The sequence below is a fragment of the Saimiri boliviensis genome, chromosome 14 (assembly GCF_048565385.1).
Source record: "Saimiri boliviensis isolate mSaiBol1 chromosome 14, mSaiBol1.pri, whole genome shotgun sequence".
Taxonomy (NCBI): domain Eukaryota; kingdom Metazoa; phylum Chordata; class Mammalia; order Primates; family Cebidae; genus Saimiri; species Saimiri boliviensis.
The window spans coordinates 78,504,244-78,529,326 of NC_133462.1; the positions used below are offsets into that span (position 1 = coordinate 78,504,244).

At 44.3% G+C, this 25,083-nt stretch overlaps 1 protein-coding gene across 1 annotated transcript; it reads right to left on the reverse strand.

Annotated features, from left to right (window-relative positions):
• Window positions 1-1,343: 1,343 nt before the first annotated feature.
• On the reverse strand, window positions 1,344-24,564 carry CCSAP (centriole, cilia and spindle associated protein). The gene is made up of 4 exons (XM_039464244.2): window positions 24,477-24,564; window positions 23,669-24,083; window positions 7,188-7,453; window positions 1,344-5,869 (listed from the first exon to the last, which is right to left on the reverse strand). Exons 2-4 carry the CDS (start codon window positions 24,033-24,035, stop codon window positions 5,693-5,695), a joined length of 810 nt encoding a protein of 269 aa, XP_039320178.1. The 5' UTR covers window positions 24,036-24,083; window positions 24,477-24,564; the 3' UTR covers window positions 1,344-5,692.
• Window positions 24,565-25,083: the final 519 nt, after the last annotated feature.

Here is a 25,083-nt window from a genome sequence, read left to right on the forward strand (position 1 = left end):
CCAATACTTCCTTGTTCCCTAGGGCTCCCGTTTCTTGGTTGTCTGGCCCAAAATTGCCCACTTCTGCAATTAAGCCATATCCCTCAGAGAGGAAAAGCGCACATCAGCTCAGCTCCACGCTCACGGTGACGCAGCTCTACTCAGTGGAGATGTGCGAGGCTCTCCCTCGGGCTGCCGGCTCCTACAGGCTCCCACTGGCAGCTTCGGCATGAGAAAATGGGGAAAAGGAGAGGGAAGGGGGTCATTTCCGTCACTCTCTGAGCTTCAGCTGTTCCTTCCCCTCCTGTCTCTCAAGCCAGGCTGCTTCTGGATCTCTACACCACAGTGCCCACTTCTGTGTTTTAGCCTGTGTTAAGGCCAAATGATACATGAAGAAGAAGAAAAAAAGGAAGACTCACCACCACTTTAGTGGTACTTAGAAGTCTAGTGTACCCAATCTGTGTGTTGATACTTGCTTTTCAGAGTCCTCAAATAGCTGTGTGACACACTCCGTCCATATTTTATAGATGTCTTCAGCAAAAAGAAAGTGGGGGAAATGTGTGCTTACTCCATCTTCCTGGAACTAGAATCTTCCCTAAGATATTAAGGAACAAAAATTGGAGAATGTCTATAGCATTATCCAATATTTGTGCAAAAAAAAGTGTGGGCATGTACCACCACAGAAAAATGCATAGGAAAAAGGTCTGCAAATTTACACACAAAATTTAAAACTGGTTTATTCTAAGAAGGGGAGTAGAACTTCAACGAGAGGAGGTTGTTGTTGAAGGGAACTTTCCATTTTAACTCTTTTTTTTTTTTTTTGAGACGGAGTTTTGCTCTGTTGCCCAAGCTGGAGTACAGTGGCGTGATCTTGGCTCACTGCAACCCCCTCCTGGGTTCAAACGATTCTCCTGCCTCAGTTTCCTGAGTAGCTGGGATTACAGTTGCCCGCCACCATGCCGAGCTAATTTTTGAATTTTTGGTAGAGATGGTGTTTTACCACGTTGGCCAGGCTGGGCACGAACTCCTGACCTCAAGTGGTCTGCCCACCTGGGCTCCCAAAGTGCTGGGATTACAGGCGTGAGTCACCACGCCCGGCCAACTCTGTACTTCTGAGTTATTTCAGCCATGCACTATTACTTTCATAACTTTCAAAACAGAAGATGTGAAGGAAAAGACTAGGACAAATTAGAGCTCAACTGCAAGTGTAAAGACACGATTGACCTTTTCCTGGGCATATCTGATGTATCTGGTTAAACATTTACCTACTGAAAAATCCTTTCAGGAGTCAATATGATCATACATTTTCTTCAAGTCTTTTAGGTACTAAGCAGAATTATTTCTCACAAAGTAGTCTCAGCCTATAATGTTAATTAACTTTATTCACATTTTTCCAAGTAAATACAATATTAACTATAAGCTAAAAATGATACATAGTTCTTAGAAAATACAACCCCGAATTCCTGTGGCCTGGGCTTTGTGATCATATGTACCCAGCCTTTGTTCCTCCAGCATTTTAAAGTGAATGCAGTGCTCAAAACAAACTTACAATAGCATAGGGAAACCTTCCCTAAATAAAGGTTTGTTGTTATGAGAGAAATCTAAAAAGAGGCCTCTAATGTCTTCATTCAGGTGTCCAGAATTTCAAAAAGAAAATAATATTAAAAGAGCAATCTATTTTTTTTTCCATCTCATACTAGCAGGCTTGAAGGAGGCAAATTTGGACCAAAAATCTAGACAGAGCTCCTTGCATAGGATTTTGTATTAAGCACACCTTGCGCCGAATAACTCCACATCCACCCTATAATATAAAAATTCATTTCAGATGCAAACATTTTGAAATGACCAGGTCATAGTTTTAAGATCACTCTTTAAAATATCATTTAACTGATCACAAAATTATATAATAAGGACCTTATATGGGTCTGGTATCATGTTAGACACGAAAGCAACTATAGCATCAAGCTACATAAATATTAGCACCATTTTTAATCTAGTCCAGTGAAATGTAAAACTACCCATTAAACTGATTTCTACCGAAGCAGCCAACAAGAAAAATCGTTTTACTTCTGATATACACTTTGCTCCTCCTCCTCTTTGCTGGTAATACTTTTGAACATTTTAAAGAAAGTACAGTCCGCCCTCTGTATCTGTGAGTTCTGCATCCATGGATTCGACCAAATGTGAATTGAAAATATTTGGGGAAAAAAGGATGATTTCATTTGTGCTGAACATGTACAGGCTTTTTTTCCCTAGTCATTATTCCCTAAACAATACAGGATAACAACTATGTACAGAGCATTTACATTGTATTCCGTATTTTAAGTAATCTAGAGATGATGTGAAGTATACAGGAGGATGTGTCTAGGTTATATGCAAATATTACACCATTTTATAGAAGTGGCTTGAGTGTCTGTGAAGTCTGGCGTTCTAAGGGAGGCCTGGAACCAATGTCCCATGGATCCTGAGAGGCGACTGTACCATAATATTCCATGTACAAAGTCTGCCCAGTACAGCATTATCAACCTAAAAAAGGACAGCGGAAAACCCTACAGATTTAACTTAAAAACTGTGCAGAATTCTTTTCTGGAAAGAATTATGGCTTCCAATAACAGCCATATTACTTGCTCTCTTTCTTACAATTTAGTCAGCTGAGTTCAAGTGACCATGTGTGTGTGTGTGTGTGTATGTATATGTATGTATATATATATATATATATATATATATATATATACATACATATATGTGTGTGTATATATATATATGTGTGTGTGTGTATATATATATATATATATACACATATACACACATACACCCTTCAAGTTGCTAGCAATTGATCTTTGATGAAACACAATGACAAAGATATTGCATATGAAATGGCATAAATACATGCCTCCTACATAATATGCAAGAGAGATCACCTTATAGCCTATTTTACATTTATTCATTTTTAAAATGAGTCTTTTAAAGATTCATTTAGTCAAATATTTCCAAGTAAATACAGTATTAACTAAAAGGTACAACTATTTAACTATAATCTTTTAAAGATGCATTTTAAAAATCAATAAATGTGCTTAGAAATTTTAAGGAGCAGAGTATCTATGTCACCAGAGGTGCCAAGTGTTTTAACGGCTCCTCAATAAGAGCAGTTAAAAGACAAAGAACCAATTCCTATTCACTTCTCCTCCTGTGGACTTAATGTCCAGCAGAGTGCTAGACATTATTGCTTCAATATTCTATTACTTTTATATTAAAAGCAATAACATAAAAAAAGCACATTTATGACAAATTGTTTTAATTAAGAACTTGAAATCAAAAATTTTAAAAGAGTTTTATGTAGCATTTAAGTGTCACTGGATTCTCGGTTTCAGACTTTTTCAACATGAAAGGTTAATTTTTAAACTATCTCACTGTCTTGCAGGTTGTCCCAAGAATTAGAAACACGATTACAACCATATTCATTTCTAGAATGAAAAGAAAGAAGGAGACCATCAAATTGTATCAACTCTTAAAATTTTCACAGGTTCAAAAGGTAATTGTCACTCTTTAAGAAAGGAGGAAAAGAAACCCTAACCAACTAAGGACTTGGACATAAGATGAAGGCTTTCAATTCATACTGATTAATTCAGAATTAATCAGTATGCACTTTAAAAGTACTTTAAATTTAATCTCGTTCATTTGTCTTTCACCTAAAAAGAAAAAATTGGCCAATATTTGCCTTCTAGGTCTTACCTCTGTCTGGAGTTTTAAGTAGTAAGTACATTAAATACAAGTGTTTTCTAAACAAGAGAAACGTCTGGGTGTTCAAATCTAGAGGAAGTCGGGTTTCTAAGGCATTCCGTCAGTGTGGGGCCTGAAGCACTCTCCAAGGCCATCTTTTCTAGATTGTCAGCCGCGACACAAGCCTGAGCTGGATGGCTAACACCAGACATGCAAGAAGTGACTTCAAAGGAACAGTTTTCACAATCAGCTAACTACACCACACGTTAAGGTGATCTTTAGGTACCTGTGTCATTTAAAGACTTTAATAATAGTTAATACCAAAATTCACCGATTACTAGCAAGGTTGTTTTGGACAACATGTAAAATTTCCTCTTTTGAAATATACAACTCATTAGGAGAGCTCTCTAAGGAAACAAATTCACCTTAAAACTATGCAAATATTTAAAAAGTTTTTTTAAAGCTCACAATACTTCAGTATGTGTTTTCAAAGCTTAAACAGTTATGATCACATGTGAAGATTTTATAGGGAATGAAACCAATCTGTTCTAAAAATTGACTATGGTCTTCCAAAGACCCAGAGAAAAATATCAAGGTAATGTTCAGCCTCACGTCCACTCACACATCTTCAGGTGCCAAGCTGGCATAGGCAAAGCACCTTTCTTATCTCTTGTAAGCAATTTAGCACACGTCCTTCTAGTAGATTCCTATCTCCACAGGATGGAGAGGATGTCATCCATTTGATGGAAACCAGTGTTTTTTAAAATCATTTTTCTATCCCAAAGTAAATATACTCAAGAGAAGGAGCACTATTTACATAAATTTGTGCTTATGCACACACCACCATTCTCTCCCATTAAAGTGCAGATAAGAGCTACTAGCTAGGAATCAAAGAGTAATGTATTTCAACCTAAAGTTTGAACACTGTACATCATCAATACTTTGTTACTGTTAAGTGCTGTAAAGAAAAAGTAGAGATAGTCGGGGTGGGCAGTCTGTCTAACAGGCATCTTAACACCGGTCCCCATCCCAGTGGAACAAGCAGTGCCGAGTACTAAATGCAGTTCCACACTGTAAGTTCGAAATGTCATTGCCAGCTATTATAGAAGAGGCAAAAGTCCACAGCAGGTGTATGCCAAAAGATCAAGTGTGACGAGGGACTGAATCCACAGTATGTGTTCTATTAAAAAAAAAAAAAAAAAAAAGCTTGCAATAAAAAAGTGAGTCTTTGACTCAAAAGAAACTTCACTACTACCATACACACATATTGTGTTGTGTGCACTTCATCTATTGGAATGTATTTGAGCTATTAAACTATTAAACAGTAAGTGCCTAGATGCTCATTGAAAGAGAAAAAGAGACCCTCGCCCAGCCCAGATAATTCTTAAATGTCACAATCTACAGGAAGATGCTGCTGAACTGAAATACAAACAAGTTTAAATTTTTCAGGAACTAGCAAAGCTCTAGTTTCATTATACATGGAATCAATAGTAGTGTTGACACTCATTTTTGACTTGATATTCTTTCACAAAGAAAACAGCACATAAGGAAAACGAGTCTTACATTGTAGGATGGAATGGTCTTATAGCTACGGAATCTGGAAAGTTATTTAGAACAAGATGAAAATAGGCTCTACCTAAACTTATGAAAAGAATATTGAAGTGTAAGCATCCGTCGCCATTTAAAGGCATTTGGTGTCAGAATCTTAAAAGACTAAGATGCTTTAAAACAAAACCCTTATAAGAATATCAAAGATTTAGGGAATCTTCATGAATAACCAAATGTCTATGGCTTCAACTGTCTGCCCTACTGCCGAGGTAGGTGACCAATATTCATCAAAATAAAACAGTCTTTTACAAATTCCCTAAAAAAAAACCTTGCATAATCAGTTGGTTTCTTAAACCTGTGTCCAGTTTCTTTTGATGGTTTTTGTTTTGTTTTTCCTTTTGGTCACTGACACTTTCTAAAAGAGGCTGTCCACATAAATGTTTCTTTAAGCTCTCGCTGAATAGCACCTCATGTATTCTGTCATCCACGGGTTCTCTGAGGAGGAAGCCTTCATCCTTCTGTTCTTCTCTACATCCACAGAGTGGGCACGCTGCCGCTGGGCAACCAGTTTCCTTTTTTCCACCTGTCTTCTGTTCTTGGCTCGTAATGCTGACTCATGAATCTAAAGAGAGTTCAAAATAAAAGGAGAGTCACTTGAGTGGCTATTATCCTAATGTTCAACAAAGGTTGCCATGAAGCTGGCTACTGCCAGGTCACCAAGCCCCGCCTCTCTCTAGAGTTCTTCTTTACATAAAAATTTCCACAGAAGAGCCATTCTCACTTGACGCTACTCTCATTTGATTCATTTCAGGGATCATGAAACTAAGCAACAGCAAATTAAATGTTAGACAGAGATGGGAAGCAACTAATGTGCATGTGCCTCTAGAACGGGCTCTGGAAATTTGTCCAAACTGCTTAGCATTAAGCATAAGTACTTCATTAGAGACTAATATACAGCTCATATGAGGCAGGGGAAATAAAAGAACGAAATGTTTACCATCAGTATACCAAACACATCTCAAGGGACTTTACCACCTAAGGTGTCTTATACTACAGATAAATCCTGTTCAGATTAATCCTGTGGACTTGTCAGAGATCTTTTGTTAAACAGCAGCTTTGTTGTCTCAAGTATCACTCCAAATAACACCATCTGCTAGGGTTCAGAAGTCTGTTCAGTGAAATTTTCATCATGCTATTTATCCAGAACTGTTTGCAGTTACCCCTTCTGCTTCCTTGAACACATCCTTTGCTTTAGGCGGTGGTAACGGTGTTAACGCTAACGTACATGTTTTGTGACTCCACACAAAGATCCTCTCATTTGAAGTGTTTCCAGGCCTTGATACAGGGGGACAAACTAAGGCTAAATCAGGGGAGAACTAGACCTCCTGGGAGTAAAGAGCATTCATTATGGATGAAGAGGAGAAATGCAGCCATTTGAATTTCATCAGAAGAGCAAAAGGGAGTCTATGGCAGATGCCAAGCAATCAATCAAACAGACAAACCAAAGGTAAAGGAGTCAAAGTGCCAGGTTACTGAAGCTGAAGGAAACCTAAACAGCTCAAGGGGCCAGTGGCAAATCCAGACGGGCTGTCGTCAGCCTTGGCTGTGCTGCTCCTCCTTACTTCTTGGCCCTCCAGGAACTTGCAAACCCCAACTGAGCAACTTTTTTGCCCAGGTTGGTGTCACTAAACCCTTCTGGGTACCAGGTAACTCCCAGCCAAAACCCCTCACTCTCCAGGCAACCAACATGCAGAATCCTCCTTTGATTAATCAGAGGTTCCAAAGGTTTGGTGAGTTCCCCAGCCCACCATGCTATCCCCTAAGATCTCCCATGGGCCCAAAGCACCCAGTGGCCAAAGGATGTGATGCCCGATGACAGGCACATGGCCCCGCTCAGCACTCTCAAAGGGAACACAGAACCACAAGGGCCCAGAGCAGACCTCGTGCACAGGGGCGGATGCGCAGACGTTGTGAGTCTTCTGGCTTCCTGTATCCGTCTGTTTTTCTCCCCAGCCATAAAGAGCAAATGGATGCTTTTCTTTTATTTTACTTGATGATCTTTGGGGACTTTTGACTGCTTTCCTGTTTCCTCTAGCAAATAAGGCACTTGGCTGCTGTCGAGGCTCCGTCCTGGCTGGTGATTTGTCAGTCTCTCTTGTTCTGGTTGGTTGTTCAGGTTTCTCTTCTATATCTTTTCCTGGCAGTGCTTTTGGAAAGACATAAATGAGATGAAAATATACTTTGAAATCAGATTTATATATAATTACTTTAAATATTTAGGTCGAAAAATCATAATGCTTAAGTCAGTAACATTTTCACTTATGGCTCAACTCATATCCATTTAAAGCAGAAATATAGGAACAAGTTAGCAGGGCAATTTGCAAACCATTTATCTCATTTTAAAATCAACAACAAATATACCAAGATTGAACCACTGCCACTCAGATTCTAAGATTTAGCACCTGGAATGTTAAAAGCTAGAGAGCACCACAGCCTAAGGGCTTTCTCTTCAATTCCCCAAGATAAATCCAATCATCTCAATTTTGCTTTGCTTCAGGGAGAGATCTGGATTTGTGGTCATCCTCCAGCAGCTTCAGAAGGTTGGTGTTTGAGCACTCAAAAATGCTCCTTAGTCCCGCCGTGCTCCTCTTGAGAGAGGTTCCATCGGAAAGCCCCTCCACAGCACAGGGAGTGATTTCCATCGTTACCACCTAGGTGCGCAGACAGGTATTCCCCCTGAAGTGAGGGCCCAGTTTTAAGGGGGCTTCCGCGACGCTTGCAATAGAAATGACTCCATGAATCAGGCCCGGGTCTGTATCACACCCCTAAATTCTGGGGAACCTCCGGTGGTGAATGTGGCTGCCCCACCTTGCTATCCTCAAATAGCAAGGAAGCACTCTAAAAAATACCTATTCCCCTGAACTACCTTTTATGATTTTCTCATTTATTATTTTTTAAGCTTTCCTTTTTTATGAAATCGGTGTGATTCGGTATTAACCCTTGGTAAGCCTGTGTTTCCTTCCACCTACAGTTCCACTGAAGTGGGAGTTCCGGATGGGTCTAGGGCTCCATCTGAGGTGCCCAGTTGTTTACGCCATGGGAGACCCTTTTTCAGATGCTCCAGAGTTTCGCTCTTGGTCATGATTTTATTTTTCTGTTTCCTTTTTTAGAGACAGGGTCTTGCTCTGTTGCCCAGACTGGAGTACAGTGGTGTGATCATGGCTCACTGCAGCCTCAACCTCCTGAGCTCAAGTGATCCTCCCACCTCAGCCTCCTGGAAAGGTGGGACTACAAGTGTGCACCACCATGCTTGGGTAATTTTTTAAAAAAATTTCTTGTAGAGATGGGGTCTTGCTATGTTGATCAGGCTGGTCTCAAACGCGTGGCCTCAAACAATCCTCCTGCCTCAGCCTCCCAAAGTGCTAGGATTACAGGCCTGAGCCACTGCACCCAGCTATCAGTGATGGTTTTATAGATTGCTATTACAAGGTCTCATCACCTCTGTAGGACAGAATTTCACCATTACTACCTTTAGTCGTGACTGTTCTCTTGTCTATTTCTATTTCCCTTTAAAGTTGAGGGCGATCAGAGATAGGGGAAGAGAGGCCAGTTAGAAAAACATACTGATCAGACCAGCTGGGAGGTTGTGCCAGGAGGCTTTTTAACAAGGACCCTCCAGCCAGGCATGGTGGCTTACACCTGTAATCACAGCACTATGGGAGGCCAATGTGGGCTCCCATAGTGACTAACATGGTAGAACCCCATCTCTACTAAAAGTAAAAAAATTAGCCAGGCATAGTGGCACATGCCTGTAATCCCAGCTACTCGGAAGGCTGGGGCAGGAGAATCACTTGAACCCAGGAGGCAGAGGTTGCACTGAGCTGAGATCGCACCACTGCACACCAGCCTGGGCAACAAGAGCAAAACTTCATCTCAAAAAAAAACAAGGTCCCTCCAAAGCAGACAGCCCAGCAACACTGCAGCAGACTGACAGGTGGACGGACGGACAGACACCATGAGGACCCCGAGAAGGACCATGTGGATGCTGGGTTCTGTGGCTCATGCAGGTGTTCGGAGTGGATGGTCATGCTATCCTCTGACACAGCCCCCACAAAGGAAGAGGAAAGGGTGCTTGCCACCTCGGATGCAAGACACTTCTGGTCCCGGCAGCTGGACATTCAACTGGAGCTCAGAAGAGAAGACGGCATGGAGATGAAAGCCACGGCTCTCGCTGTGGACCAGGTCACCCAGGAGAAATGCAGAGCCGGAGGAAAGGAGGCGCAAGCAGGCCCAGGAACGCTGTTGTTTAATGAGCAGGCAAAGAAAGGAGAACCCAAGATGGGGGCAGAGGAAGGGTAGCAAGAGAGTAAAAAAAATTACCAGGAAAGAGGCTGAGCAAAGAGTTTCAGAAAAAGAAAGCACAATGAAATCAGTCCAGATATTACAGAGAGATTGGTAGGATGAAGATGAAGATTGGCAGCTCGTGGTCACTGGGGCCAGAGGGGAGGTGTGGGGTGGGGGAAACAGACCCCAGCTGGCTGGGGACTAAGCAGAGTAGAGCCTACCCATCCTAGTTCTAGGGGGCTACTGGACCCACCCTCCCCACTAAGGATGACCTGGAAAAGCTAAATGAAATTCAAAACTGGCCCCCATGGGCTAGCCATGTCTACAGGTAGCCAACACAAGAAACTAAAATCTTAGGAAAACATTAGGCCTCAAATTATTCCTAGAAATAACTTTTCCAGTGCAACGACCAGTGTGCTGGAAAGACAACCAGGCACACAGGAGGGAAGGCAAAGAGGGGGACCGGAGGAGCAAAAGGCCTGACATCCAAGGAGTCTTATTCAGACTACGAAATAGCTGTGCTTATAGAAAGATGCAAGAATGACCTGGAACAGGAGGAGGGAAAAGATGGACAATACAGAAAAGGTAAAACTCATCACCATAACGTTAATATATATAAAACTCTTTTGTAAAACTCTTGAAATAGTGGCTGGCACAAGAGAAGTGTACGTACGTGTGGTATTGTGTGTGTGTGTGTGTGCACACACCTATACGCCCATTGGTTTTTGTTCACAGTTCGTGGCTCATAACTCCCATAGCCCCTGTTCCAGTCTTTTGTGATAATGTTGGGTGTGTTAAACCTCAGGAGCAGGACTCCGAAGCAGAATCTCCTGCTCTACTTTCCCCTGCCCCAAGGCAAGACTCTAATCTTCCTGCCTTCTGATTGTAGCTGAGCTCAGGAGGTTCCTGGAGGCTGGTGAGAAGGCAGAGAAGCTTCACACCCCTTTCCCTGTGTCTCACACCCCTTTTTCCCATGCATCTCTCCATCTGTGTCCTTTCCAATATCCTTTTTTTTTTTGAGACAGAATCTTGCCCTGTTGCCCAGGCTAGAATGCAATGGTGTAATCTCACAGCTCACTGAAACCTCCGCCTCCCAGACTCAAGCAATTCTCTCACCTCAGCCACCCAAATAGCTGGGATTACAGGCATGTGCCACCGCACCTGGCTAAGTTTTGTATTTTTAGTAGAGACGGGGTTTCATCATGTTGACCAAGCTGGTCTCGAACTCCTGACTTCAAATGCTCCACCCACCTTGGCCTGCCAAAGTGCTGGGATTGCAGGCGTGAGCCACTGTGCCCAGCCTGTAATATCCTTTATAATAAACCAGCAAACGTTAAGTGTTTCTCTGACATCTGTGAGCCGATCCAGCAAATTAATCAAACCTAAACAGAGGTCATGGGATCCCCAATTTAAGGCTGATCAGTCAGAAGTTCCCAAGGCCTGGACTGCGACTGGAGAGAAGCAGGGGCAGTCTGTGAGATGGAGCCCTCAACCGGTGGGACCCGACGCTGTCTCCAGGCAGACAGTGTTGGAACTGAACTGCAGTGGGTGTCTGCTGAAGAAGTGACTGCTTGCTTGCTGGAGGGGAGATAGCCCCACAGATTTTAGGGTCACATATAGCCCCACATATTTTGAGGTCACAGATAGCCCCACATATTTTGGGGTCACAGACAGCCCCACACATTTTGGGATCACAGAGGTCTGTGTTCATGGTTGTTGTGTGACACCAGAGGAAAAAGAGTTTGAGAGTTTTTTCCAAACAATAAGTGTATGTTTCTAAAACCCTGTTTGAAAAAAACATCTTTTAAAATAAAGATGTCTTCAAATAAAAACAGCATTTCCACCAGCAATGGTGGAAGATTACAATGCCCCTTTGTCAGTAATTGGCAGAACATTCAAATAAAAATAAATTTGGTCTCAATTTAGAGCTGGTGGTCCAATACAATAGCCATGCGCCACATGTGGTTACTAATTTTTTTTTTCTTTTTTTTTTTTTGAGATGAGTCTCACTTTGTCATCTGGCTGGAGTGCAGTGGCATAATCTCAGCTCACTACAACCTCCGTCTCCTGGGTTCAAACGATTCTCCCGCCTCAGCCTTGCGAGTAGCTGGGACTACAGGCATGCGCCACCACACCCATCTAATGTTTGTATTTTTAGTAGAGATGGGGTTTCACCATGTTGACCAGGATGGTCTCGATGTCTTGACCTTGTGATCCGCCCACCTCAGCCTCCCAAAGTGCTGAAATTACAGGCATGAGCTGCCATGCCTGTCCTAAATTTTAATTAAGTAAGAGTAAATAAAATTAAAGATTCTGTTCTTCAGTTACACTAGTTATTGTTCAAGTGCTCAATAACCACATGTGGCTAGTGGCTACCCTGGTAGACAGTGTGGATGGAGAACATGCCCATCATCACAGAGAGAGCTGTACTGAAGAGTCTGATGTTTTAAATGCATTTAAACAGAATTAATAAACTTGACCAAATAGATGTATATAGAACACTGCACCCAACAACTGCAGAATATAAACCCTGATAAAGCATATACGGAACACTTATAAGAATCTGCGTATCCAAGGCCATAAAGAAATCTTAATATATTTACAATTGAAATTATATAAAATGTATTCTCTAACCATAATGTCATTAAACTAGATACACAAAAAAACTTCTAAAAATCCCTACCAGTTTCAAAACTTAAAATCGTTTCTAAATAACCTATAGATCAAAATGAAAATGCGGTTGCACAAAAATGTGAAGGTACTTAATGCCACTGAGCTGTGTGCTTTATTTTATTTTTATTTTTTTGAGAAGGAGTCCCACTCTGTTGCTCAGGCTGGAATGCAGTGGTGCGATCTCAGCTCACTGCAACCTCCACCTCCCAGGTTCAAACAATTCTCCTGCCTCAGTCTCCCCAGTAGCTGTGACTATAGGTGCCCGCCACCATGCCTGGCTAATTTCTTGTATTTTTTAGTAGAGATGGGGTTTCACCACGTTGGCCAGGCTGGTCTCAAACTCCTAACCTCAAGTGATCCACCTGCCTTGGCCTCCCAAAGTGCTGGACCCGGCCAAGCTGTACACTTTAAATTAGTTAAAGGAGGCTAGGAGCAGTGGCTCATGCCTGTAATCCCAGTACTTTGAGAGACTGAGGCAGGAGAATCACTTGAGCCCAGGAGTTTGAGACCAGCCTGGCCAGCACAGAAAAATCCTGTCTCTACCAAAAAGACAAAAAATTTTTTTCATACAGGGTCTCACTCCGTTGCCCAGGCTGGAGTGCAGTAGCATAATATTGGCTCACTGCAACCTCTACCTCCCAGAGTTAAGCAATCCTCCCACTTCAGCCTCCCAAGTAGCTGGGGCTACAAGTGCACACCATCACACCCAACTAATTTTTCTATTTTTTGGTAGAGACAGGGTTCCACCATGTTTCCTAGGCTGATCTTGAACCCCTGGGGTCAAGTGATCTGCCCCCCTCAGCCTCCCAAAGTGCTGCGATTACAGGCATAAACCACTGTGCCCAATACCCTCCCACACAATATTTTTTTCTTAGTGAGCCAAGCATGGTGGCACACAACTATGGTCCCAGCTACTTGGGAGGCTGAGCTGGGAGGATTCCTGAGCCCAGGAGGTGAGGCTGCAGTGAATGATGATTGTGCCACTGCACTCCAGCCTGGCTGACAGATGAAGACCCTGTCTCAAAAATAAATAAATAAGGCCAGGCACATGGCTCATGCCTGTAATCCCCGCACTTTGGAAGGCTGAGACAGGTGGATCACGAGGTCAGGAGTTCAAGACCTGCATGGCCAAGATGGTGAAACTCTGTATCTACTAAAAATACAAAAAATTAGCTGGGCGTGGTGGCACATGCCTGTGGGCCCAGCTACTCCAGAGGCTGAGGTGGGAGGATCACTTGAACCTGGGAGGCAGAGGTTGCAGTGAGCCAAGATCACGCCACTACAGTCCAGCCTGGGTGACAGAATGAGATTCCATCGCAAAAAAATAATACTAATTAATTTTAAAAGTGGTTAAAATAGTAACATGTGTTACATGTATTTCAGCACCATTTTTCAAAATTCCAAGTAGTGGTAATAGAGAGCATTCCTTTCCCTCCCTCCCTCCCTCCCTCCCTCCCTCCCTTCCTTCCTTCCTTCCTTCCTTTCTTTCTTTCTTTTTTTTTTTTTTTTTTGACAGAATCTGATTCTGTCACCCAGGCTAGTCTTAAATTCCTGACCTCATGATCCACCTGTCTCATCCTCCCAAAGTGGTGGGACTACAGGTATGAGCCCTCGTGCCCAGCAGAGGACATTCCTTTCTTAATTCTGGTATCATCGGGAACATTTCTCGTTTCCTCATTGAGTACACCATTTGCATTAGGGTTTTTTTGTTGGTTGGTTGGTTGGTTGGTTTTGAAACAGAGTCTTGCTCTGCCACCCAGGCTGGAGTGCTAAGCATAGTATCAGCTCGCTGCAACTGCCACCTCCTGAGTTCAGGTGATTCTTGTGCCTCAGCCACCCAAATAACTGGGATGACAGGTGTGTGCCACCACACTCTGCTACTTTTTGTATTTTTCACCATGTTGACCAGGCTGGAATATATGTTTTCTTTTCTTTTCTTTATAAATATATGTTTTATTGCATTTTAGGTTCTGGGGTACATGTGCACATCATGCAGGATTGTTGCATAGGTACATACATGGCAATGTGATTTGCTGCCTCCATCCCCCCATCACCTATATCTGGCATTTCCATGTGTTCTCATTGTTCAACACCTGCCTATGAGTGAGAAGATGCAGTGTTTGATTTTCTGTTCTTGTGTCAGTTTGCTGAGAATGATGGTTTCCAGATTCATCCATGTCCATACAAAGGACACGAACTCATTGTTTTTCATGGCTGCATAGTATTTCATGGTGTACATGTGCCACATTTCCCCTGTCCAGTCTATCATCGATGGACATTTGGGTTGGTTCCAGGTCTTTGCTATTGTAAACAGTGCCAAAAGGAACATATGTGTGCATGTGTCTTTATAATAGAACGATTGATAATCCTTTGGATATATACCCAGTAGTGGGATTGCTGGGTCAAATGGAATTTCTATTTCTAGGTCCTTGAGGAATCACCACACTGTCTTCCACAATGGTTGAACTAATTTACACTCCCACCAATAGTGTAAAAGTGTTCCTATTTCTCCACATCCTCTCCAGCATCTGTTGTCCCCAGATTTTTTAATGACTGCCATTCTAACTGGCGTGAGATGGTATCTCAAAGTAGTTTTGATTTGCATTTCTCTAATGACCAGTGATGATGAGCATTTTTTCATATGTTTCTTGGCCACATATTTGTCTTCTTTTGAAAAGTGTCTGTTCATATCCTTCGCCCACTTTTGAATGGGTTTGTTTGTTTGTTTTTCTTGTAAATCTTTTTTTTTTTTTTTTTTGAGACAGAGTCTCACTCTGTCGCCAGGTGCCAGGCTGGAGTACAGTGGCACAATCTCGGCTCACTGCAACCTCGCCTCCTGGGTTCAAGCAATTCTCCTGCCTCAGCCTCCCGAGTAGCTGGGACTACAGACGTGCGCCACCATGCCCAGCTAATTTTCATATTTTATTAGAGATGGGGTTTCACCATGTTGACCAGGATGGTCTCGATCTCTTGACCTCGTGATCCACCCGCCTTGGCCTCCCAAAGTGCTGGGATTACAGGCGTGAGCCACCGCACCCGGCCGTAAATCTGTTTCAGTTCTTTGCAGATTCTGGATATTAGCCCTTTGTCAGATGGGTAGATTGGAAAAATTTTTTCCCATTCTGTTGGTTGCCAGTTCACTCTAATGATTGCTTCTTTTGCTGTACAGAAGTTCTGGAGTTTAATTAGATTCTATTTGCCTATTTTAGCTTTTGTTGCCAATGCTTTTGGTGTTTTAGTCATGAAGTCCTTGCCTATGCCTATGTACTGAATGGTTTTGCCTAGGTTTTCTTCTAGGGTTTTTATGGTGTTAGGTCTTATGTTTAAGTCTTTAATCCATCTGGAGTTAATTTTAGTGTAAGGTGTCAGGAAGGGTTCCACTTTCTGCTTTCTGCACATGGCTAGCCAGTTTTTCCAACACCATTTATTAAACAGGGAATCCTTTCCCCATTGCTTGTTTTTGTCAGGTTTGCTTCCTTATGTGGATACTACACGTAAATGTTAAATTTTATAAATTTTTGTGACTATTTTTAAAAATTATAATGAAAATTAGAAAACGAGTTTGAATAAAAATGTTACATGGCAAAACATACATGATGCAGCTAAAGCAGTTATCAGAGGGAAATTTATAGCCTAAAAATAAACATATCAAAAGAGAGAAACAGGGGGCAAAAAAATCAAAAAGTTAGAAAAGAGCAAAATAAACCCAAAGAAAATTAAAGTAAGGAAAAAAAGATAATAATTAATGAAATATATCATAAAGAGAATCCACAAATCCTGAGCATGGGGTAAAAACTAAACCAATTCACAAACCTCTGGCAAGTCTGATCAAGAAACAGAGAAAAAAGTAAAAATAAAAATAAGTTTAAAAAATATAGCAAATTGGAGGGTTCAGGTTAAATACACACTGAAAAACCTGTGTTTCATAGTCCCTTAAAGTTTATAGTCTTTTCCTCCCCAAATCCTACTAAAGTGAAGGAAAAAGGGCATAAAGCCACAAGGACAGAGAGCAAGGGAGGTGATGACATCAGGCAAAAGGCATCAATAAAATTCGGAGAAAAGAAAAGGAGGTGAAGAGGTAAAACTGGCCTCACAGAACTGAGCAGGATGAATCCAACTGCCAGAAGGGCAACGCCTCCAGGATAGAAGCTGGGCCCTAGAAAGAGTCATACGAGCCAGGTGTGGTGGCTCACGCCTATTATCCCAGCACTTTGGAAGGCCAAGATGGGAGGATTTCTTGAGCTCAGAAGTTTAAGACCAGCTGGGCAATATAGCGAGACCTCATCTCAACTATAAATTAAAAATGGGAAAAATAGGTATGGTGACGCACGCCTGTGGTCCCAGCTACTCAGGAGGCTGAGGCTGGAGGATCAGTTGAACCTGGGAGGTCAATTCTGCAGTGAGCTTAGATCATGCCATTGCACTTCAGCCTGGGCAACAGACTGAGACCCTGTCTCAAAAAAAAAAAAAATTAAAGAGTTGTATGAGGCGCCAGCTTCCTCAGAAGGCTAGTGAAGTGGATTCTCTTTTCCAGAAGTTCAGCATCAATCAGCACCTCAGCCCTTGTGCTCTTCTGACTATAATATGGATGTGCTCCATTGAGAGTTAGGATCCATGGGCCCTCACCTTGAACCTGGGCTTGGTGCCATTGGAAGTAATGGCAAACCCGCAATTACCTTTGCACCAAATAATAACTTCCCCAGTGAGGGTAGAATGGGTGAGGAAGGGCCTACAGAGGTCCCGAGGATACAAGAGAAAAAGCAATGCAGTATCCTCTCGGTCTATCTCTGGATGATGTCCTTACAGACCAGCCAGTGTGTTCTGAGGAAGGCCAGGCACAGGAGGAGGCCAGGCATGTGGGGGGTCCCAGCAACAGCCCAGCCGGGCCCCTCCAGCCTGGAGCCTCCCAGTAGAGGCTGTAGACAAGGTGCTTCACTGCCCAGGGCCAACTTCCAGCCCAGAAAACCAGAGCACAAGCAAAGGAGGTCAGCAGGTGGGGGGCCTCCATATCCAGCAGTTCTGCATCTGCATGCTCATTCAACCATGAATTGAAAATATTTGGGAATATTTTCAATTAATAAATAAAAAATAATACAACAAAAAAGTAATACAAATTAAAAATACAGCATAACAAATATTTACATAGTATTTAATTGTATTAGGTATTATAAGTAACCTAGAGATTATTTAAAGTATACATGAGGATGTGCACAGGTTATATGCAAATATGATACCATTTTATATAGGGACTTGAATATCCACAGATTTTGGTATCCATGGGGGTGTGTTGGAAGCAATCTCTCACAGCTACCAAGGGACAACTGTTTTTACTAGTTTTAAGCTTCTAATTTTCAAGGTAATTTTATTACACGGCAATTGATACTTCTTTTACATTATTTCCCCTAGTTCATATGCCAGGTGGTCGCCCCTCTTCAACCCAAAAGGCCTGTGGATTTCAGTCTTGAGTGGCAGAAGCAGGGTAGGCTTGGACTTGAGATGACCCTAGGGACAGCAGAAGCCAAAGGTAACAGCTTCCTGAAAACAGAATGAGCTGAAAGGCCTCATGGTAAAGATGAAGACCTCTCCCAGTACTTTCCTCCATCCCTGTTCCCAGGATGCTGGTGCCAGGCTTATTCTCCCTGAGACAGGAGGCTGCAGATGCACTGTCTGAGCAGCTCACTCATGACATGCTGGCAGGTGTACATGTTTGGAGTCCCCAGAGGAACAGCTGGGTCCTCATCCAATTACAAAAAACAGGTATCCCCCATGCACAGAGCTCCTAAAAAGCTCTTTCAGGCCTTACTCTTAAATATGAGCAGACAGGCTAAGAGCAAACATCTGAGTACATCCTCTGTTAGTAAGGAAGAGAACGATGCAGAAAAAGACAAGGCAGGGAATGGAAGGCAGCTCTGAAAAGATATTTCTGGCTTTTTTTTTTTCTTTGTAGGTTAAAAGAAATCTGAAAACAGAATGCTATTTTTTTTTTAATGTAAAGAACATTAGGGACCAGAAATAGATGATCTCTTGGGAATTTAAAACTAAGGTGAGAATTTAAAATTTCAATAGAAATATTGAAAGATAAAAATGAAGGATTCTCCCAAAAAATAGAACCAAAAATTCCAAATTCCAATGTTGAAACATTTTTAAGTAAAAACGTTAGAGGTCTGATCCAGGAGGTACACCATCCAACTAAGGATAATTATAGAAAGAGAAAATAAAGCATATGGAGCAGTGAAAATTATTTTTAAACAGAAAAATAGGGACTATCACTGAACTGAGAGAAGATTCCAGAATGAAAAGGCCCAGCCAAATGAATGAAAAAAGACACACACAGGTACATCATAAAATTTTAGAACATCTAGGATAAAAAGAATCTCCCAAAAGCTTCCAACAAAACAAAATGAAAACAAATATGGGGGGTCACATACACAAAGCAGGTGTCAGAATGGCATGGCACTTCTCCAGACTGCGACCCGAGGCTAGGATTCAGTGTAATCATAATGCCTTCAAACGCTGAGGCTTCCAATCGAGAATTATCTACCTTGAAAAATATCAGGCCGGGCGCGGTGGCTCACACCTGTAATCCCAGCACTTTGGGAGGTCGAGGCAGGTGGATCACGAGGTCAAGAGATCGAGACCATCCTGGTCAACATGGTGAAACCCCATCTCTACTAAAAATACAAAAAATTAGCTGGGTATGGTGGCGCGTGCCTGTAATCCCAGCTACTCAGGAGGCTGAGGCAGGAGAATTGCCTGAACCCAGGAGGCGGAGGTTGCGGTGAGCCGAGATCGCGCCATTGCACTCCAGCCTGGGTAACAAGAGTGAAACTCCGTCTCAGAAAAAGAAAAAAAAAAAAAAAAGAAAAATATCAATCCTGGATATAATAAAGGCATTTTCAGATATGCAAGGTTATAAAATTTCTAATTCCCACACAGTATTTCACAGGCTCTACAGAGGATGTGCTTAATCAAAAGGAAGAAATCGGCCAAGCAAAAGGAAGACCCAGACGTGCCAGGCAGGGGATCACCTAGAGGAGGGAAATGGTAAAGAAAACCCAGTCCAGCAGCTGTGCCAGGTCTAGGCAGTATAAAATCTAGACTGGAACAAGAGGATTGAGGGCTCAAAAAACAAAAAATGTCTCCAAGGGGAAAAAAAAAAAATCAAATGAACGGAACACCTAATATATCTGACATATGACAAGTTTTATGGTACTATTAGGTTATTTCAGGCATTAGTGATCGGTAAAATAAATAAGAAATAAAAAACAGTGATAGGTGGTTTATTTTTTAATAATCCTATTACTGGAGTAGGAGCAAAAAAATGAGCAAACAAAAAAGTGAAACAATTAAAAAATCAGAGTATATTACATGGCTCACCTGCAAGCATTTACACAGCCATAATTCAAATACAGAACAGAGATTAAACAAAACAATCATACAGTTACTATTGTGGGGATATGGGGGAGAGGATATGAGGGTTGGTATGTGTCTAGGGTTAGAATAGGGGAGGCAAATCCAAAATCCTGAGCCAAATCTTCATCTCCCATAATGGGAAGTCAGTAGATAATGTTCACAATCGAAAAGCCAACAGATAAGTCTAAATGAAAAGAGGGTGGCCAATGCTGAAAGGAAAGTGAAATCCAGTTGAAAGGGGCAAGGGGCATGGGTGGGAAATGTGGCAGGGTCATGTTTTGTCATTTTAAGCAACATCGTTTAAATTACTACATGTGTAAACTTTGCTAAAAATAAAATCTAACCTGAAAAGAAAACGTGGCTATTAAGTAAGGAATGGGAGACAGTCTAGACCACTCTTCACAAGATATTGGCTGTGGGAGGAAAAGAATCCCATGGTCCACAAGCACTTCCACCCCCAAACCCCAACACACACACACACACACACACACACAAAGAATTTCCTAATAGCTTTTTAGTGCCCATCCCTTAAATAAGAATGGGGAACCAGGGATCAAAGAGGCAAGAGGTGAAAGACTGCTGAAGAAACACAGGAAGAGAAGAAAACAAACAAAAACTTCTAATATACATCACCAGTAAGATAAAATCCTATATGCATGAATCAGGAAACAGATACTGTTTTAAAAGGAAATTAAAAGGGAAGGAAAGGAGTAAGAGAAGGCAGAGAATGAACGCCAGCCCAGAAAACAATTCAAGAGCTCTTAAATTTAAAAGAATAATAGGATCCCTCAAATGGAAAATCTAGTAAGAGATTTAAAAGATACAGCTGAGAATATCACCCGGAAATCAAAAAACAAAAGATGAAAATCTGTAAAGAAAAACTTAGAGGATAAAATGATAGTCTAATATCCAACTAAGGACTTAAAAAAAAAAATGGTAAAAAAAAATAGAAATGAAATCATTGCAGAAAACTTCCAGAAATTAAAAACGTGAGTTTGTCTATAAAGACCTGCCAAGTGCCCAGCAAAGCAAAGGAAAACAGATCTAGATCAAAGAAAAATGTCAGAACACAAAGGTCAAAGAGAAGACCCTGAAAGCTTCCTGAAGGGGAACACGTTTCCTACAAAAGATCCAGATCAAGAATCATAATGATGCAGGTCTGTAACATCAGCTATCATAACACATGGGAGGAGATGCCTCCAGAGTGTCTACAGACTAGAATTCCATGCCCAGCCACACTCACCAAATTGTAAGGGTAGAATAAAGCCATCTCCTGGCATTTGAGGAAAACTAACCTTTGAATCATCCTCTCTCAGGAAGCCACTAGAAGATGTGCTCCACCAAGAAGGGGTAAACCAAGAAAGATGACATGAGGGCCACACGACAGAGACTCAAACCCAAGAGAGAAGCCAAGAAAGGTCCTAGGAGGATGGCCAAGGGTCCTCCCAAGATGCCAACCAGCCAGCAGGCCACAACAGCAGCAGCCACGTCTGACAGAAGTAGGTCAGGAGCCCTGGGAGGGGTGTCTAAAGATGGCAGGAGTGATAGTGAACCTGATGTGTTGGTTATATTGTGAAAGAAAAAGGAGAATCATGGGAAACAGTATGGATCAGCTTTGAGCAACTTTTTCCCTGGGCACAATATTGTAGATACTCATTATGAATCCAACAAACTCTATGAGGACTGTATTGAGCAGGTGTGGAGCTGGCTCATGTGTGTATAGGTGAGGAAATCAGTAAAAAAGAACTCAAACCAATAGATAATGTTAAAAACTGAAAAAAAAAAAAAAAAAAAACAATAGAATGTCAATAAAAGCCATGTTACTTGCAGATACAGAAATAAATACCAAAGGAAAATCCAGGGTGTTATGTACGGCAGGGGACCGATGTGCTTTTGTGACAAGTCAGATGGAACTACATGATTCTATGTGAATCCGTGGGTTCAAGGGAAGTAAGAACGTTTACGTCTTGTAGAAACTTAAAAGAGTGCTCCTTGCTCTAGTATTTCAAACCATTCACTCAAAAGCCAGGATATTTAATCTTGTGCAAACAACACAGGAGTCAAAGGGCCTCTTACAGGTGGGAGCAAAACAAACGATGCTGCTATCGTGAGTCCTGAAGGCAGAAACATCCTTTCTCCTTCCTGGTGCCTAAACCAGAAACGTTAGCAGGGAAGAAATAACTGGGAGGACGCCATCTCTAAGGAAACCAAGATAATCATGAACTCAGAGCTTACCTGAGCTGGTAAACACAGGCACCATCCATATCACAATGCTGTCTAAAAATTGTATTTCTATTGCATGCAAATATTTGACAGCTCCGTCACAAACAATAAAAGATGGGGGAGAGAAAAGCCCGTTTAGCCTGATAAAGTGCATCTCAATTTAGCTAGCAGATCAGAGCCCACAAGAATAATCTGGAAGTCATGTTCCCTACCCCCCTCCACCTTCTGTTATTTGCATTTCTAGCAGTGATCACTGAAGCATCAGGATTTGTGGGGATTCACAAGCAGCATGATGATGGGAGGAGGCAACCCTGCCTCCGATGATGAGCTGAAAATAGCTGAAGATGGTACAACCAAGAGCAAAGCGGCCTGGCTCAGAGCCGAAATTTCATCTCTTCCTCAGCCTCTCACAGAGAAGCCAGGAAGAGTCTGATTGGCTTGCAATCGGGTAAACAAAAATACATAAATAAATAAAGTCACTGATCCTGAGCTTCTGTTACTTCATCTATAAAATTGAGATTAAAACATGGTCTCTTTTCGGATTGTTTTGAACATTAAATGACAACATACATATTCCTACATGAGTCACTGAATGTCTAACAGGCTCTCAATGCATTTTCCTTATTTTCCTCACGCCAGCCTCTTTAAAATCCAGGGATCTGGTGGTGCCTGGCCAACGTTAGAGAAACAAGAAGGAACCATTGGTTACTCCAGGCTGTACTGAGGCTTCAGCTGGGTCCTCGGCACCAGCCTCACGTGCTCACAGTCCCCAGCCCTGCAACCCCCTGAGCAGGAAAGACGGTGAAGGGCCAAGGCTGGAAGCACCCGCGGCAGCAGGTGCACTGGCGCTTTCGGATCTAGAGGGGCGAGGGAGGATGGGGCGGGACGGAATGGAGAGAACCTAGCACTTACAAAGATGCTCCCACAGCCAAGTTATACAACACTCCACGTAAACAAACGCAAAATATTCTTTAAGGACAGCGCAGCGAGGTCGCGGAGTTAATGGAAAACAATGGCCCCATTCATCAGACGGAAAGCTTAGCTCTCTGGTTTTTAACCTTTTGGGTCACCTTTGAGAATCTGATGAAAGCTGGGGCTTCTCTGATCAAAAATGGGCGCTTAGAAATAAGCAGATGGGACTCAATGCTTAGCCAAGCCAGAGAGGTCCGCGAGTATAGACCCCGGACTCAGCCAGCTGCGCTTCAATCGAGTTCACCGCTGGCTGGACCGAAAGCCACCTAATTAAGGAAATACAAGATGGCAAAGGCTGCCCCTTCCTTATTTTGTCAAGAGAGACGGATTCTGCCTACGGTGGAGGGGTGGGGTGTGCGGGGAGGAAGAGCCTGCCGCGAGGGGAGCAAGAAATAGAGATCGGCGGCCGGGTGCGGTGCTCACGCCTGTAATCCCAGCACTTTAAGGAGGCTGAATCACCTGAGGTCCGGGGTTCACCACCAGCCTGACCAACACGGAGAGATCCGGAGTTCGAGATCAGCCTGACCAACATTTTTCTCTACTAAAAATACTAAAAGAACCAGGCGTGGTGGTGCAAGCCTGCAATCCCAGCTACTCGGGAGATTGAGGCAGGAGAATCGCTTGAACCCGGGAGGCGGAGGTTGCGGTGAGCCGAGATCGCGTCATTGCACTCCAGCCCGAGCGACAGAAGGAGACTCCGTGTCAAAAAAGAAAAAACACAGAGATTGGCTGCTAAGAGCTTCGAGCAAACCGTCCCTGCGGGCAGGCCCCTCGCGCTCCCCTCCGGGCCCAGTACCTGGCAGAGCTGCGTCCTCCGCGTCCTCGGCCTCCGCGCCCCCGGCCTCCGCGCCCTGCTCCTCCGGGGCCCCGCGCGCCCGCCGTTCCGCCTCCTCCTGGGCCGCGGGCTCCGCGGGCGGCGGGGGCGAGGGCGGGGCGCACCGGGGCGCAGGGGCCCCGGCGCCCGACGACTCCGACGACGCCGAGTCCTCCGAGGAGCCGGCCGGGCCCCAGTCGTCCCAGAGCCAGGGCGCGTGCGCCTGCTCCAGCAGCCGGCGGCCCAGGCGGTAGTGCAGCAGCTCGCGGTAGCACGGCCCGTACTCGTCCCAGCGCGGCTCCTGGTAGCGCTTCATGTACTCGCTCTTCACCCCGCTCCCCGGGGACATGATGCCGCCTGCCGCCTCAAGCGCCAGCCGCTGCGCGCTGCCCGCCGCCTACGGGACCCGGGACACGACACAGAGGCCGCCCCGCCCCTCCGCCGGCCCTGCCCGCCGCGACGTTTAAACCCGGAGCCCCGCCCGGACGGGCGCAGGGGGCGGGTCCCGGCGGGGGCGGGGCGGGGGCGGGGGCGGCCTGGACCGGCAGTGGAGGCGGGGCCCTAGCGGGACCCGCGCTGCTGGGGTCGGAGGGCGCGCGCTGAGCACTGCTGCTCCGAGGGGTGAAGGCGGGGAGGCTGCGGGCTGGTCCCGCCGAGGGGACCGCGGGATCCGGGGGCTGAGCGGGAGGAGGAACGAGGAAGGGGAGCGGCGGGGCCGCTGATCGGGTGGCCCCGGGGTCTCCGGAGGCGCCCCCTGAGCGAGGCGTGCGGACCCGCGGGACGGCCTTACCTCCTTCCCGCCGCGCCCGGCGGATCCTCTGCGCCGAAGCCCGGGGCGCGCGTGGCGCAGCAGCTAAAGCGCGGCTCGCTCTACCGCACGCTTTCCTCCTGAGCAAGATGTCGCCGCGGCGGCCCGCGCTCCAGCGGCAGGCAGGAGGCGGAGGCACCGCCTCAGTCCCGGAGCCTCCCCCCGCGCTCCAGGCTCCCGGCCCCCCGCCCGCTCCGTGAGGACGGCTGCTTCCGCGCAGAGCGCGGGGTGCGGGCGGGCCTCCCAGTCCGAGGGGCCCAGGCCCAGGTCCAGGTCCCTGGGCCACTTATTCGAGGTTCCCGCGCTCGCTAGTCTCTGCAGACGCTGCCCCAGGCACATGTCACTCCGCAGGAGACGTCAATTAGCGGCAAGAGATGCCTCCTCTCTCCGGAGATGCAGCCCCCCCATCCCAGGCCGCGGCCGAGGTCCACATTCTCTGTCCCTATTCGAAGCCTTCCCGTTCCTCTCCTCTGTGTTCACAACACCTGTTACTCTGGCTTTAACTCCCTTTTATGTCTACGCCCCCCAAATTCTTAGATATTGATCAAAACCATTTCACTCTCTCAGAGACCCGTTTGCACATAAAACC

Bases quoted from the DNA above. Each gene is read 5' to 3' on its own strand.
- CCSAP (XM_039464244.2), bottom strand. From the start codon at position 24,035: ATGTCCCCGGGGAGCGGGGTGAAGAGCGAGTACATGAAGCGCTACCAG. The intron at 7,454-23,668 runs GTACTGGGCCCG...TCTTTCCAAAAG, and splicing joins GGAGGACGCAGCTCTGCCAG to CACTGCCAGGAAAAGATATA. The intron at 5,870-7,187 runs GTCTGCTCTGGG...AACTCTCTTTAG, and splicing joins CATCCGCCCCTGTGCACGAG to ATTCATGAGTCAGCATTACG.